The following is a 16569-nucleotide window of genomic DNA, read 5'->3' as shown; positions in this document are numbered from 1 at the left end:
TGCTTGGAACACGCTCCACCCACTTCCTGTTAGTCCTTTAGCTGAGGACTGTAGTTCTGGTTTCGGAAGCTGTGTGTCTCCCATCAGAAACATCTGACCAGATAGAGGAAAGACATTTAAAATAATGTGACCAGGGACGGTACTGACTTCTTTGTAAGGTTACAAAGGGCATAGGTGTGGCCAGCCATTGGCAGAACTCTTGCTGCCATGAATATCAACAGAAAGAGAAGCCATTGCATTTGCCTCACATTTCTAAAAAGCAATCAGGAAATGTAATATAGCGCTGTTTGATTGCTCTCAGTATGTAGGAAGACTTACTCCCTCTCTCTTTTTTTAAATATTTTAGAGAAATGTTCTACAAGAAACTAATATGGCTTCCCGCTATGAAAATGAATTCTTGGAGATAGAAAAAATTGGGGTTGGGGTATTTGGTACAGTCTACAAGTGCATTAAGAGGTTGGATGGATGCATTTATGCAGTAAAGCACTCTGAAAGACCCCTTTCAGGATTATCAAATGAGTAAGTACCTTTGAAAAGTACCAGATGAATGAAATTGGACGTGGTAATGTATTAATTCTCAAAATAGTTTTAAAAAGAACACCAGCGTCAATGAGAACACACCATTTGCTTGTTTTTAAATGCATCAACACCATTAGATGTCATTTTACATCATAGCTTTACTGAGTTGTACAGAACACCAATGGCATTCCCGAAAACAGAGGGCGATAATGTGAGATCATGTTGTTTATAGTTATAGGGTCTAATTATACAACTTTGGGTAGCCGAGAACCCACTAGGTAGACCAGCCTGGCCTTGACCTCAGAGATTTGCCTGCCTTCTCTGGGATTGAGCATCCTGTTGTTGTTTTAATTTCTTGGCTTTTCTGTCTACTGGCCTTACTGCCAATCTAATGAACTGAATTATGAAATGGTCTCCTGGTACCCATTTAAGTTCATCATTCTGAAATATTGTCAGGTAGGGAATGCTTACTATCAGTGGGGTAGCTCTATTTTCTACTCGTCTAGCTTACCTTCTGCCTCTGTGATAAACACCACGACTAAAAGCAACCTGTGAAGGAGAAGAGGGTTTGTTTCATTTTATATTCCTAGGTCATGATCCGTCATGGACGGAAGTCAGACAGAAGTGGAGCCGAGAACTATGAAGGGACACTGCTTACTGCTCCCTGGCTCATGCTCAGCCTGCTTTCTTATACTTGTCTAAAGTTGGTAGCTCCCACAGTGGGCTGGGTCCTCTCCCACCAAATATCAAGCCAGACAGTCTCTCCTAGACCTGGCTGTAGGGCCATCCAATATGCAGTTGCTCAGTTGACATTCCCTCTTCCTAGGTGGCGCCAGTTTGTATCAAGTTGACAATAAAACTAAGTAGTACATGTACTAATAATTCTGTAGTAAAGTTTGAGACTGTATACAAAGGAAAACTATTAGCAATGTTTGCATTTAATGCCATTTCCCCTTAATAATAATGAAAACAGTATTTTCAGATTGAGTCAATGCTATTGTGAGTTCCTTTCATCCGTACTGACCATGCTGAAGCCAGAAATTATAGGCTTTTTGTTTTTATGTTGTTATCAATCAAGGACAGAATTTCCTTTTCTTTTGCCAATGCATGTCTCTCCCAAGGCTTTGCCCACAACTCCATCAGACTGACTAACTTTAATAGTGACTCTATTGATTATCCAGCCTTTAGGAAGGAGATGACCCATAAGAGTATCCACAATCAAGTGTGTGATGGCTTTTTTGTCATGCCTATCAAGGTTTGTGCACTGTGCTACAGTGAAATTAAGACCCAAAGCATATCTGCTATTGAGACAGTAAGCACATGAGGTACCTCTATATATGCTATGCTCAATGAATAAACCATGGTCTTTGGCACCAGGTTGACCAAGGTTCTGCTCTTCAATCTACTAGTACCAGTTTCACCTTGGACCAGTCACTTACCCTCATCATGTTTTCCGATGTATCTTGCCAAGACTGTATAAAGACTGAATAGATAAAACACTAAACACATAGCAGTCCCTAGATAAATATTTTGTCATTTTTATTGCCTCCTGTGTTTCCCTTTTTAAAAAACCTTTTAATTTAGATTCTCTCAATTAATTTTTCTAAATGCTTCTCTGTCCCTTGGGAGTTTGGATTTGAATGAAGTTTATGCTCACGCAGTGCTTGGCCACCACCCCCATGTGGTACGCTACTATTCTTCATGGGCAGAAGATGATCACGTGGTCATTCAGAATGAATACTGTAATGGTAAGTATGTGGACTAATACAGAAAGATAAATCTGCCTCCCCACATGGGTAGCAATGCATATTCTGACCACAGAATATTTAAGTCTGCCTCCCCACAGCCATCCTGAAAGTTTTCTAATATTTTTAGTGCACACCCAGAGGCCCTGCCTGTTCCTTAACTGGGAACAAAGCTTCTCCGCTAGGGAAGTGAATGAGTGAACAAGCAGGTGAGTAAATAACATTGTAAAAAGCCAGGGAATGACACACACATCTTGCAAAATAACTTGGCATTTCTTGTTTCCTTATAGATAAGGTTTCTTTTCAGTCTTTCTTCCCCCCCCCTCCTTTTTTTTTTTCGAGACAAAGTCTATCTGTGTTAGCCTTGGCTATCCTGGACTCGCTTTGTAGACCAGGATGGTCTCGAACTCATGGTGATCCGCCTGCCTCTGCCTCCCGAGTGCGGGGATAAAGGCGTGCGGTGTTTGCAGGCCTTTTTATTTTCTATTCTAAATTCGCCATCACCCCTCCTTTTGTTCTAATAATCTTTGGGGAGGTGGAGCTTCTCTTTATGTTTGTGATGGAGACTTTTCTGAATGACCTTTTCTTTCCAAACCTGAAGCTCCCTACTTTCTTCTCCTCCCTTTTTCTAGAAAGAAAATTGGTTTGATTTTCATGATTTTTTTTTGTACTAGCACAACGTACAAAGTAGCAAAAATTAACAAAGTAAAACGTTAATATGATGTAGAGCCAATGAAAAAGTTCTGAAAAATCTCAAAACCAGCAAGAGAAGGAAGTTTTTCTTATTACAGTCATCCTTTACTTCATCTTAGCATTTGAATGCCTTCTCTAACTCTGATACTCCACTAAACTCTAGGTAGAGAGATACTCAAGATTGAGATGGACAGGTAACTCCTTCAAGGTGCTTTGTTCCACTCCTTCTGCTAAAAGAACCACATAACAGAAATCTGACGCAATCTTAGATAAAGAAGCAGTCAGACTACTTCCCCTTGGTAGTGGTGAGGGGGGGAGGGGCTGGTACACTCAGAGGAAGGGGAAGCAGGCTATCCGGTTGAGACATGATAGGCTGTGGTCATATGGTGGGGGAAGGAGGTCCCCTTCTGTCAGAGGTCTAGGGGAGGGGAATAGGGTGAAAGAGGGAGGGAAGGGGAACGGGAAGATACAAATGAGGGAATAACAATTGGGATGCAATTTGAATAAATTATTTAAAAAATAAAAAAAGTTAGTCAGTATTATAACAGGGTACTGGAAGGGGCCTAGGCATTAAAGTTGGGAGGATCTGGGTTTATAGCCCAACTCTGATGCTCATTAGCTGAACAACTAACTACTGGAGTATCACCCAAGGAGTGCATAAATGGATGGTAGTATTTATTACAGAAATGATTTTGAGAATTAACAATAGCACATGCCAAATATTATCAAAGAAAATACCTGGTGTACAGTAAAAATAGAGCAGCCCCAAATTTCATAAAGAAGGCAAGATTTTACAGAAGAATTACTGTAGGTTAGGAAATCAGAGATTTCCTAAATAAGAGAAGGCATCCAGTTGTTGGAACATCTGGCAGGCTCAAGGCAAAGTCCTGAGAGTGGTCTGACCTAACCGAAGGTGGGAAACCCAGTAAGAGAGATCGTTACGGTGGGAAATAATACCAGCAAGGTAAGAGGTAGGGATGGTGTGTGGGACTTTAAAACCCAGTCAGGGCTTTCAGATCGGATGGTGTAGGTCACAGGTTGCTTCATCACACCAGCCCACTCCTTCACAGACTGCCGGTTCACTGATGTGAAGCTGATGTTGTGGTTTAGTTACTACAGGCGGAACCTTTCCAAGTCTTTATTCTTCTCCCTCCTCAGCTTTCCCACCCCCCGTTTCTTTGCTTTGCATTTCCCTCTTTTCATCCCATGCCTTCTCCCGCTGCTCATCTGGCCCATCAAAGCAGTCAGACCAGGGCATGTGCAGTTGTGGTTTCAGATGCTATAGTTGGTGATACAGAGTCCTGTCGGTAGATATTAGATGGCTGTTATTAGAGACCCACTGTTATATAATTTCCCGTTGTCCCTCTTAAGCCTGAACCAATCAGATGTCCTCTCCTCTTCCTTGACCCTTGTCAAGTCCCTTGAAAGTCACCTCTGGATCAGCCTGGACAACTAAAAGGTCTCTAATAGGTTCAACAGGCCCTGGGGATTTCAAATGATTCTGGATTAGATTATTAAAGCTCTGTAAAGACAATATACATGTATGTGGCATCTTCTGCCCCTGACATTCCATGAAGCCAACTCCTGATTCTACTTGCTTGAGTGACACATCAGGTTCAGCATCCACCATGGAATGCCATAAATGGTTGTATTTATCTACTAAACAAGGAACCATTATCAGTAGAAAAATATCAGTATTACCCACAGTACTAAAATGGTATTGTGAGGCTATGAATGTCTGGATGAAATATCCCATTGAATTGTTAACCTGCTTTTTACATTTTATTGTTAGAAGTTACTTACTCTTTATTTGCTTTGACATTTTTAGCCCCTGATAACAGAAAGAAAAACAAGTACCTTTTAAAGATGTTCTTTCTGCTAAACGGGTAAAATGCTTTCCATGTACAATCACAAGGACAGGCCGTACATGGCCAAACCTGTTTTTCCATAGAGGCACGTAGACAACAACAGCTGAAGTAAACTCACTCCTATTCGTTTCACCTGGGAAGGGCATGGACGCATCCCAAAAGCAGTTCTGTGTTCTGAAGAAACCAAGGTCATAAGATTGTTTTCTGACAAGCACTCTGAACTCTCCCATGACTCCATTCTTAGACCGTGTTTGAACAGAGGTCCTTGACTTACTCATTTTCCCTGTCGCCAGGGTAAACATCCAATCATAAAAATAAACATTAATCTCCCGGTCTCTCAGAATAGGAGTGAGAATTTGCTGTGGGTCTTGCCCCTTAGGAATACCCAGGCTGGCCGCAGCCTGTAGGGTTCTCCAGGACACAGTTCCTTCTCCTTCTTTACATGGAATAACTTCCCTACACATTCAGTTCCACAGTAACTTCATTTCTTGACAAAATTGAAAATGCTTGCTTTCCTTACATAATTTTTCTAAGTTTCCCAAAGTAATAACCCTTTGTCATCTCTGTGTGGGTTGAAAGGGAGTGGAATTTTCTTACTGAACATACTTATTTTAGCATGACAAATTGGCCTTTAAAGTTTACACAGGATGCTTTTTTTTAAAGGTTTAGACGCCCTTAATACTTGTTTTTATCATTTTAGACCATACTTTGTAGAGAGGTACAGCTGTAGGCTTTGCACCTCCTGATACGAGTCAGGATTTGAAGATCTTGTCAGTGAACTCTAATTCACAAAATGCTCATAAACATTCTGATACCTCAGGGTGAGTGTCCAAACCCAGGCATGGCGTGAACTCAGGACTTTTAATGTTTTACTGATGACAAAGGTAAATCAAGATAGTCTAGAGCCAGTGTAAAAATATAGGATTCAGACATATAAAGAGCTTTTACGTTTTCTTTGAGTCATAACCATTACATTTCCAATTTTATGGTCTATCCTTAATGAAATAAGAGTCACATTCAAATTAATAATGCTCTGTAATTACTAGCCTGACACTGACATGAGATTGCTTATGAACACTGATAGTAACTACTCAAGTTGGCCTGATTGTCTTATGGCTAATAATTAGGCAAAAACTCTTAAAATGTCAGTTGTCGAATACCCGAGGCAGTGAGATCACATACTGTATTTCTGGCCATGTACTGAGACACTAGAACCGTGTTTTCCTCTTTCTGAAATTTCTGAAATCCTCGCATCTCTGGCTCTGTCTAGGGGCTGATACTGTATGCTTTGCACAGACACTGACTGAGATTCGTCCAAGCCTCTTGTGGTCATTTCCTGTGCCTCTTCTCACTTGTTTTGTTCATCTGCTGTGTTGTTCTCGACTATTTCTCTCCAGGTGGGAGCTTGCAAGCTGCCATATCTGAAAATGCTGTGTCTGGTAATCACTTCCAGGAGCCCAAACTCAAAGACATCCTTCTACAGATTTCCTTGGGACTCAAGTACATCCACAACTCTGGCATGGTACACATGGACATCAAACCCAGTTAGTACTGTCTATATTCCTTCCATATCATCATGAAAATCTCCACCTGTGAACCTCCAAGTTCAAAGACAATATTATCTGGAAGAATCGCTTTCTTCCATTTCTTTCCCATAACAAATTCCGCCAAATATCTTTAATCATTTTCTCCTTGAGCCAGGGAAAATAATAAGGGTAAAAGATATTTTCTCATGTAGAGAAGAATCTAAAACTAGGTATTTGCTGCATAGAAAGCTGATAGTATGGCAGCTACATTCAGGTTGTGTTTATAACTAGTACTATATGTTTTCTAAGTTAGCCTTGATCAGAGTGAACAGAGCGAATGTGTTTACACTTGTGAAACCTAAGGAACAGTTAGTATTCTTCTGTGGGTTTTGTTTATTTTGAGACAGCATGTTAATGTTAATCATGCTCTTCAGAAGACGGGGAAAGTATGAGGGTGATTTAATTTAAACAGGTGTTATCCCATCAGTGGCTGTTCCAATATAATATAAGTGATTATACAGAACTGGGTGTGTGCATTCCGGAGGCAGATGTAGAGCACGTTGTTTGATGAGCCCATTTACATAATGAGTTCCAGGCTAGCCAGAACTCCACAGTGAGATACAGCCATGGAGCTGTAGAGCTGTGGAGCCTTAGAGGGAGAAAGCCATAGAGCGAGAGTGAGAGAGAGAAACACACTAAAGGAGGAAAGCTGAAATGCCATGGGCACAAAGGCTCTTTGTGGGGTGAGAGCTCAGAAATAACTACTTATGTTTACTCTGTATTTTTAAAGGTAACATCTTTATTTGTTATAAGATGCATACTGATTTCCCTGTTGGCCCAGAAGAGACTGAGAGCGAATTTGACTGGTTTCTCTCTGCCAGTGTGATATATAAAATTGGTGAGTCTGCTTTCTACTCCAGCAGCATACCTACAATTATTCCATCTCCAAAAAGACGTATTTCTTTTCTTTAACTTTTGTCCACAGTATTCACTTTACTTATTTATATTTTAAATGTGTTCACTTTACATCCCCATTATAGCCCCTCCCTCACTGCCACCTGGCCCCACCCTCCCTCCCTCACACCCTCTCCCTCCCTTCCCCTTGTCCTCAGAAAGAGGGAGCCCTCCTCATCTGACCTCAGCCTATCAAGTCTCATCTGGACTGCCTATAGCCTCTTCCTCTGTGGCCTGGAAGGCCACCCTGCCAGGAGAAAGTGATCAATGAGTGAGCACCAGATTTCAAAAGGACATATTCTTAAAAATACCCGTTCTTTCTTTTTAAAAAGGTGACCTGGGCCATGTGACCTCAATCAGTAACCCTAAAGTGGAAGAAGGAGATATTCGCTTCCTGGCTAAAGAGATCTTGCAAGAGGTATAGATTAGGGGAACAAGGTGGGGGAAGGACTCATTTTTTTCCACTTGTAATTTTTTGAGACTGAATCTTGCTATGTTATCCTGCATGGCTGCTGCAAACTTGCTGGCTTCCTGTCTTAGTTTCCCAAGTAGCTAGGGCAACAGATGTGCAATGAATATTATGACTCATTCAACTGTTTTTACTATTAAATGAAGGCTCATGGCACCCAAAATGAAGAATATATATTTGTAATTCAAACTTCTAAAGTCTCTGTTTCCACTCAGAATAGAGACCAAACACAATAAGGAAATTCCCAAAAGCCAAGAATTGTTGCCTCTATCAATAGTGAATCAGTATTTACACAGTTCTTTCTAAAGATCTGTTTCTAACATTTCTTAGAATGCTTAGCCTCATGGGTTGCACAGTAGGAAGGAAACCATCTCTTCATGGTCATCTTTGTTTTTATCATGTTGGTATCTTCCTGATAGCCCACCAGCTCTGACCACTAAGATGACTGTTAGTTGCTGCCCATTTTCTAGGCTTCCTGTTGAGTCCGACCTAACCAGACTATAATTTCCTCCTAGATAATACTCAGGAGTGGGGTGGGGTGTGGAGTCTTTCCTAGCGGTCATCTAATTATGTGTTCAAGCCTCCTTGAATCTGATACAACAGAATGGTGCTGAGATTCTGCCCTGGGCTCTCAGGGCACAGAAATATTATTAAAAGTTTGTTTGTGTCCCCTTTCGCTTCTTAGGCATAAATTAGAAAAGACAGTAAATATAACTGTAGGCCCAGAAGAGGCTGAAAGTGAAGGGCCCGTAGCATTGAGAGCTTACACGTAATCAGATCTGTGTCGGTCACATTTTAGACTCACTCTACTTGGCATGCTAACCGCTCTTCCTGTCTTCTGCTTTGTAGAACTATCAACACCTTACCAAAGCAGACATATTTGCCTTAGGATTAACAATTGCCATGGCTGCAGGAGCGGAGTCATTACCTACCAATGGTGCTATGTGGCATCATATCCGCAAGGGGAACTTTCCAAAGATTCTCCAGGAGCTCTCAGATGACTTTTATGGTCTTCTCAAGGTAATACCTCTTCTTCTTCTTCTTGTTGTTATTTTTTCCCCCAAGACAAGGTTTCTCTGTGTTATCCTTGGCTGTCCTGGATTTGCTTTGTAGACCAGGCTGGCCTCGAACTCACAGTGATCCACCTGCCTCTGCCTCCTGAGTGCAGGGATTAAAGGGGTGTGCCACCGTGCCGGCTGTAACACCTCTTCTGAAATGAAAGATGAGACATCTATATTTTAAATGTGATAGCAAGTGCAGTGGTGGGGCAGGAATTAGGTAAATATGAATTTGGTTTGGACCATGTATGAACAGAAAGAGGAAGGAAGCAGGAAGTTCAGATAAAACAAACTGAAACTTAAAGAGACTTAACTTCCACACTACACTGATGTGGACACTTTTTGTTCCCTCTTCCTAATAATCCTATAGAATGGCAGATGGCACATCTCTCTGCAGCAGAGGGAATTCGAGCTCAGAGGAGCTCTTGCATTCAGTTGGTAATTGGTAATTCTAAATTCAAACCCCATCTTTCCCTTCTAACTTCAGGTACTGCACTGGTGTCAGTGGCTAGTGATGACACTGTTTTCTAAAAGTGTCTCTTTAAAAGTGAAAGCAACTTTTTGGTAACTGAAAATACCAATTAGTTGACCTACTGGGGAAAGGGAATAATGCTAATTCAAAAACCTGTGGTATTTGTTCTTCTAATAAGTGTGCATAGGGATAACAAAGGCGGGATATTATATTGAAACAAAGACAGCCACAAAACAAAACAAAACAAACAGCACCGCTAACAAAACCCCAACTCAAAGAAGTTTAGACTCATAACCCTCCCCCCTCCTTGAAAAACCAAGGCGGGCTAGAAAACAAGATTGATGAGGATCCCTACCATTGCTTTAGACACACCTGCTTCTTTGGACATTACACTTGAGTTCCACACTTCACCTAAAAGTTTCAAATGTAGTTACGGATTCTTTCTTCTTCCATTTTGCTGTCCTAGAAGGAGGGAAACAATTCATTTGCTCTTTCATTGATAATCTAATCATTGATCAAATATATATATATATTATATGCATACACACATATGTATATAGTATATACATATAGCTCTTACTGTAAATGAATCTTAGATTTAGTTCATATTTACTGGGTGCATAGAAGCTTAGTGTATTTAGGTATACAGCATAGAGTATAGCCCTGTGCTATGTATACTGTATAATTTAAGTTAATTGAATTGACCCTTACAACATCGCCATAAAGAGCATAGCATGGTACTGGATTTCAGATAAAATGATGGGCAAGACAGTTACAGAGTAAATGGTGGTGCTTACTCTTGAATCTCAAATGAAATGTTACGGAAAGTTCAGTGTATTTGCCATCCTGTGACACCATAATAATTTTACACTAACATATAGAGAGAAAGTGATATATTAATCACATGGTAATGCCACAATATTCAGATCACCATAAGTTCCAGGTCTGTTCTCCCCTGAAATAAGTATTTTAGGGTCATTAAAAGGCAAAGGAGCCCAATGTAGTGGAAACCCAAGTTCATAGGTACAGGTAAGCAATGTTACCAGACACAGGCAACCCTTCTGAAGTTCAAGGTGGAACAAAGTTTTCACCAAGAAGCAGTTTTGCAAAATGCAGCAGTAGACATTGAACTGAAGTTGGCTTGCCTGGGGAGATGCTGCCAGTATCAAAACTTGTTTCTTTCCTGGTCCTAAATCTGTCTTCAGAGCATGATCCACCCTGACCCAGAGAAGAGGCCTTCCGCAGCAGAGCTGGCCAGAAGTCAAATTCTCTGGCCCTCCCAGAAGAAGACAGATGAACTCCAGAAACAACTGAACTTGGAGAAATCCAAGACAGCCACACTGGAAAGGTCAGTTGGTTGTTGGAGTCAAGACAGCATCTGTTTGAACCACTCACAGTGGTCTGACTGGACTGATGTGTCTGTATGGATTCAAGTTTATTGTATATTCTGCGTCATCAGACATAGGCCTTACCCACCAGGAGTGGGCTTTGTTTTATGGCATGGACAGCTTTGTGACTAGGCAGCTTGAAAGAGAATTCCAGGTAATGCAAATGAAACAAGAGGGAGGAATACAAGGGCATACCAGCAATAAGCAAGCCCTCGGATTCTGTGAGGGACAGTGGGTATCAGAGAAGTGTTTGATGATCACCTGAGATAGTCTTAGCTAAATAGGTATCTGTTTTAGGGTCTTATGTGAGTAGAGACCTACTTTAGAAAGCACCAAGTTGCAGGGACAGAAGGCAGACATCCTATCTTGATAATATTTTTAGAAGATAATGGTTTTCAGAGAAAAGAAGGCAGTCTGGTCGCTACTTGTCATAGGTCTGCATTCATTTATCTACTTATTCCTTCATTAGACAAATGGGAATTAGCATGGATGGAGTCACAAGAAGTCAGGCAATGATGTTTACAAAGGCCTTTGATGGTTATTACATCATATGAGTACTATTGAAAATAGAGAGGGAAACGAAATATGGTCCTTGCTTGAAATTTGCTTAGAAGTTCCACTTTGCTTCACCAAAAAGTCCATCTTGGAAAGACTACTAGCTTGAAAATTTGAACAGCCACCAAAACCTATGCTTTGGTTCTGAGATGAGGAGACTCTTAGCCTTTAGTGGTAATTAGTTATTCCCAATAAAGCACTGCATCTTTTTCATTTTTTTTTTTGAGACAGGGTTTCTCTGTGTATCCTTGGCTGTCCTGGATTCACTTTGTAGACCAGTCTGGCCTCAAACTCACATCCATCCACCTGCCTCTGCCTGCTGAGTGCTGGGATTAAAGGCGTGCTCCACAATGCCTGGCCACCACTTCATCTTTTTAAGTTCCATTGTTTCAGGTAATAGACTACAAAGTACATACACATATACACACACATATGTATGTATGTATATATGTATACATATAAGAAGAATGTGAGTTATTCTGTGAAGGTGTGGTGTACATATTCTGTGAGGCTAGGTTGAAGGTACCAAGTGACTGTCATCATTCAATACAAGTGACAGGCACCTATTATAGAGATGAGGCAGATGGCGTCTTGAAACTGTCTAGACCAAGGGGTGGTCAGCTTGTCCTTAAAGAAGTAGGTACTAAAAATTCATGCTTTGTAGGATGTATCATTCCTGCTGCAATGCTTCAGCTCTGCCACTGCTGAGTAAAAACAACCACTGCATGTATGTATGTATGTATGTATGTATGTGTATATATATATGTGTATATATATATATATGTGTGTGTGTGTGTATATATATATATCAGGTAAAATGAGTAACTCTGTTTCTATAACATCTGTGGGTTGTTGCCCCACATTTCTTATATTTTGCCAAAGAGTTGTTCACCTAGAATTTTAATTGTGAAGGTGATCTGTGAACCATGCACGTATCAGCCTTTTTAGTAACATAAAAATCCTAAGAACTGATTATTCTATTCCGCATATAGCTCAGGCTTGATTTTGTAAACCTGAAATAAAAAGAGAAATTAAGCTGTGATGCTCAATACTCCCTCTAACTAGGGAAGCATTTACCCATGCCTGTCTTCCTTTGATTGCAGGGAACTGATGAAAGCTCAACAACTCCAGACCCCTCAGAGAGTCACCCACAGTGGTCATCCTGGGACCTGTGGGGCCCACAAAAGCCCAAGAAGCACAAGACACCAGACGAGAGAAAGGAGTAGGAGCCCCCACGCTTCACCTGCTGGGCATCCTCCTTGTAGGAACTCACCCCTCAGCAGCCAGCCTTTGGCCACACAGCCTTCAGAAAACTCTTACAGTGAGCAACACTGAACCAGCGTGAATGCATGATTTCAAAAGCCATCTCAATGTGGCTTCTGTACGCAAGATCACAGAACTTCTAGGGTCTCGTGCATCATAGATACTGGGCACTTCCCTACTGCCATAGTTGTAGTGACTAATGAGAAAACATGCCTCTGAACGCAAAGAAGCAGCAACATGCTATTTTGGCCTATACATTAAGAAGCTGCCATTACGTATTGTTCACTAGGGATCCAGGGAACTTTCCCCATACACAGAAAGGAATAAAATATGGCTTTAAGTACCAGTTCACAGGAGAGTGTTGCCAGTATCCCAGCAGGGCTTCCTAAACTGTGTCTACTCCTACACTTGCCAGCTCCTTTGAGCAAGGAATTTGTCTGTTTTATGAACAGAAGCAGTATCTTTTCTGATTTTGTGTTATTAAATAAAAGGCTGTTGTTGTGTGAAATGATTACAAGTAAGACTACAATGCAGACATTCCTGAGCTGCTTATTAACTTGTGAAACAAAACTGGCAGAAGCAGAGGGCCCAGGAAAGGCTGTTGTGACTGCCTCCCTGTGTCCTAACCCTCCTTGGGCTGCCCCTACCCTCATGTCCTAGCTCTCTGTGGCTGACCGCAGTTTCTTTTGAATTTTTGAGCATCATCATCAGGTTCTCTTGATTTTTTTTTTAAATCAGAATTTGTCTTGTTTCCTGCTTTTAACATGTTTTAATCCAAATCTTTTTCTCTGTGTACATTTAAAATAACAGAACATTTGTAAATAAAGGTTTTTATCTTTTCCAAAGACAAACATGGGTAAAACATTCTTCTTTGTAATATGTACAAAGAATGTGAACTTTGTTAGAATTTCTTACAATTAAGAGGAAATGTAGGTTAGCAGTAATATGTCTTTGTGTCAAAACTATCAACCCAACTGCACAGGTACAGCTATATCGATAATGGCTGTAATATATTAGCCACAAATATATTCTTTTTGCAATCTTAATGAAGGCAGCCTGTTAAAAATTAGTTTAAAATTAAGAAAATATCCCTACTGACTAGAAAGTATTTCAAAAGTTGCTTTTTAAACAAGCCTTAAAGTACATGCTACTTTAATTAGCTCATGTGGAAGGATATAAGCTCCCTATTGTCATTAGGAGGCTTTATTAAAAAATGATTTAAAGGTGAGAACTTCATTAGACTTTCTCAGGGTTTGTGTTGTGTGTTTGTTTGCTCCAACTTTCTTTCCGTTTCCAAAACTTTCTGCTTATGGCAAAGCACTGCCACCCAGAGTTGGCACTTCTCATATACAGAGAGAAATAAGGACGTGGCCCGAGGCAACTCAGGACTCTGCACTCCCAGGCACAGGCACGAGTATGCTCTCCTTCTGTCGGATTTGCAAGGTTTGAAATCTGTAGTCTAATACTCTTGGGAATTCAAGTTGAGCAAAGATCCAGTGCCACTACCTGTCACCACATTTCACTGGGACGGCTCTGTGACCATGGATGAACTCTATCAAATCAATCAATCAAACTCACTCCTCCTCCTCCTCCTCCCCTCCTTCCTTCTGTTCTCGCCCCCACTGTGCCTTAGTCACTGTTCATTGCTGTGTAGAGACGGCATGGCCAAGGTAACTCATTTTTTAAAAAAGCATTCCGTTAAGGGCTGGCTTATAGTTTTAGAGGGTTAGGCGCTTATCATTATGGTGGGAAACAGCCAGGCATTGCCCTTGGAGCAGGGGCTGAGAGCTTTACATCCTGATCTTAGGTAGGAGATGGTAGACCTGGTGTGACCCCCCGCCCACCCATCCCCAGTGACACTTCCTCCAAGAACACAAAGCCACACCTCTGAATTCTAATTTTTCCCAAACAGTCCTACTCAAACGTGAGTCTCGTTCAAACCAGCACATCCTCCCTTCCCTCCCTAAGGAAAGGGTTCCAAATTTCCCTAGAGCGGCATCGGAGCATATTATGGGTTCTTGTATCTCTAACAAAACATTTGGGCCACTTTTTTTTTTCAGGTTAGTTAAATATTTTGCGTTCCTCAGCATTTTAGTATATTTGAATTTGCCTGAACTCAGACTTCCTTTTGTGTGTCTGTGTTCCATCCTAAGACTTGAGCTGCTGTGAAGCGTGTGCTTGTTTTAAGGTACACTGTAAACTCTGAAGCAAGAACTGCATTATGTGAGTGACCGGATGTGCGTAACAGGAGTTAAGACTTATCCCAAAGTTCAAGTCAGAGACCATTAAATCAAAGCTTGTGAGGTGGGTGGGGAATTTCACTCTGCAAGAGAAGGCGAACTTAGCCTTTTTTTTTGCCTTGTCTACAACGCAGAGGTAGGATATTTAAAGAGGAAACCATTGAAGTAGTGGATGTTCTATTATCTATTGACAATAAAATAGTGGAAGGCTCCGATACTGTACCTCATTATTTCAGGAGCTCAATTTTGTAAAGGTGGAAAATACAGGGAGATTAAACATCTATAAACACACCACTAGAGAGTCAGACTTCAGAGCAGGTTAAAATGTAATTTGAAAACCATGTTAAATCTTTCAGATTTGTAAAATTTCTTAAATGGCAAAAATGGACCTGAGGAGGCAATGTGTGTGTCTGAATGAGCTCCCTTCCTCCTGACACTGGACAGCGACAAAAACTGTGAACACGGAGCCCTGCCCCCATTTAGGCTGCCTTGGTTTCTTTAATCTGTAGGAGTCCATACATGTGTTACCTAAAATAGGGCCGCCAGGGTTAGGGTATAAACAAGACAGGATTTAAAGGCGTGGAAGAAATTCAGCAATCATGATAAAAGATGTCTCCATGCAGTATTTTGGAAATGTTAAAATAAAACTATGAACACAATACCAAAGGCAAGATTAATAAGCTTAAGTGAATTGAAATTACTTAAGACTGCCATGTGGTGCTGGGCGTGGTGGCACAGGCCTTTAATCACAGCAGGAACGAAGCTGAGGCCGGAAGGTCTCTGTGAGTTAGAGACCAGCCTGGTCTAGTCTACATAGTAAGTTTCAAGTTTCAGGCCAGCCAGGGCTACAAGAGTAAGTCTCTTTTTCTTTTCTTTTCTTTTCTTTCTTTCTTTTTTCTTTTTTAAATACCCTTCCATCTACGGTAATTGCCAGAGTTAGGGAATTATGTGAAAAAACAAACAAACAAACACACAAAAAACAAAACCTCCAAGCCCCAAAATTCCACGATCAGTTTCTTTCTATTAAAGCTTACGAAGAAAATCTTAATTACACTTTGCTTTTCTTTAAAATAAAGCAATGTTGTGAGTTTTAATACTCCTTTAAAATGTTTTGAAATTTCATCAACTTTTAATGTTTTAGAAGAAAAAAAATACATAAAAACATAATAGAAGGGCCCACTTTCCTTGTGCCTCAGACACAGTTCGGGACCTATATTTAATAAAAATGTTAAGTAGTATTTTGCTGTTCACGTATTTCTTGAAACAATTTTGACTCAACACGTTAACATATCCAGATCACGGAGTTTTTTTTTTTTTAATTAATTATTTATTTATTGAATTATTTATTTATTTATACAGTATTCTGCCCACATGTGTGCCAGAAGAGGGCACCAGATCTCATTGTAGATGGTTGTGAGCCACCACGTGGTTGCTGGGAATTGAACTAAGGGTCTTTGGAAGAGTAGACAGTGCTAACTCCGAGCCACCTCTCCAGCCCCAGATCACGGAGTTTTTGACAGCCCTGTTTTTGTTTTGTTTTGTTTTGTTTTTACGATTTTAGCCACTTTTGTTAAATCTCCCGTCTATTAGAAGGCTTGCGTCGGTTTTAGTTCCCGTAGAGGTTGAACTATGTTTTATTTCACCTACCTTACTCCCTCTCCCAGGCTGGGAACATGATCAAATAATTTCAATTCTGGGCTGGGAGATGAAAAAAAAAAAAAATCACAAAGGAGTGGCACAGTTGATTCACCCATTTCCGCCAGGAAAAACGTTCCTGGCTTTTCTAAGCTGCGGGGGTCGTGTTTCAGCCGGCAGCATT

General features: G+C 40.8%; 1 protein-coding gene and 2 long non-coding RNA genes across 4 annotated transcripts in view; 1 reads left to right on the top strand and 2 right to left on the bottom strand.

The window, feature by feature from the left end:
• The window catches only part of LOC311599543, a 26502-nt gene extending 17657 nt beyond the window's left edge, over positions 1–8845 (bottom strand). Inside the window, exon 1 of the long non-coding RNA XR_014779932.1 lies at positions 8707–8845. This is a non-coding gene — a long non-coding RNA (uncharacterized lncRNA). The remainder of the gene's footprint in view (positions 1–8706) is intronic.
• Positions 1–13361, top strand: part of WEE2 (WEE2 oocyte meiosis inhibiting kinase) — a 27061-nt gene extending 13700 nt beyond the window's left edge. For both annotated transcript variants that reach the window (XM_084785513.1, XM_084785512.1), the window contains exons 5-12: positions 347–519; positions 2149–2267; positions 6223–6369; positions 7142–7249; positions 7638–7723; positions 8624–8794; positions 10510–10652; positions 12351–13361. In XM_084785513.1, the coding sequence (XP_084641639.1) occupies positions 347–519; positions 2149–2267; positions 6223–6369; positions 7142–7249; positions 7638–7723; positions 8624–8794; positions 10510–10652; positions 12351–12582 (1179 nt within the window). In that variant the 3' untranslated portion in view covers positions 12583–13361. The remainder of the gene's footprint in view (positions 1–346; positions 520–2148; positions 2268–6222; positions 6370–7141; positions 7250–7637; positions 7724–8623; positions 8795–10509; positions 10653–12350) is intronic.
• Positions 8848–16546, bottom strand: LOC311599542. The gene is made up of 3 exons (XR_014779931.1): positions 16398–16546; positions 9677–9766; positions 8848–8984 (listed from the first exon to the last, which is right to left on the bottom strand). It is a non-coding gene; the product is annotated as an uncharacterized lncRNA (long non-coding RNA).
• Between the last annotated feature and the right edge of the window lie 23 nt (positions 16547–16569).

Source organism: Acomys minous (assembly GCF_964271855.1).
Source record: "Acomys minous genome assembly, chromosome: 6".
Lineage (NCBI taxonomy): Eukaryota > Metazoa > Chordata > Mammalia > Rodentia > Muridae > Acomys > Acomys minous.
Note: the sequence above shows the minus strand (reverse complement) of the source record. Positions and strands in the feature narration are given on the sequence as shown.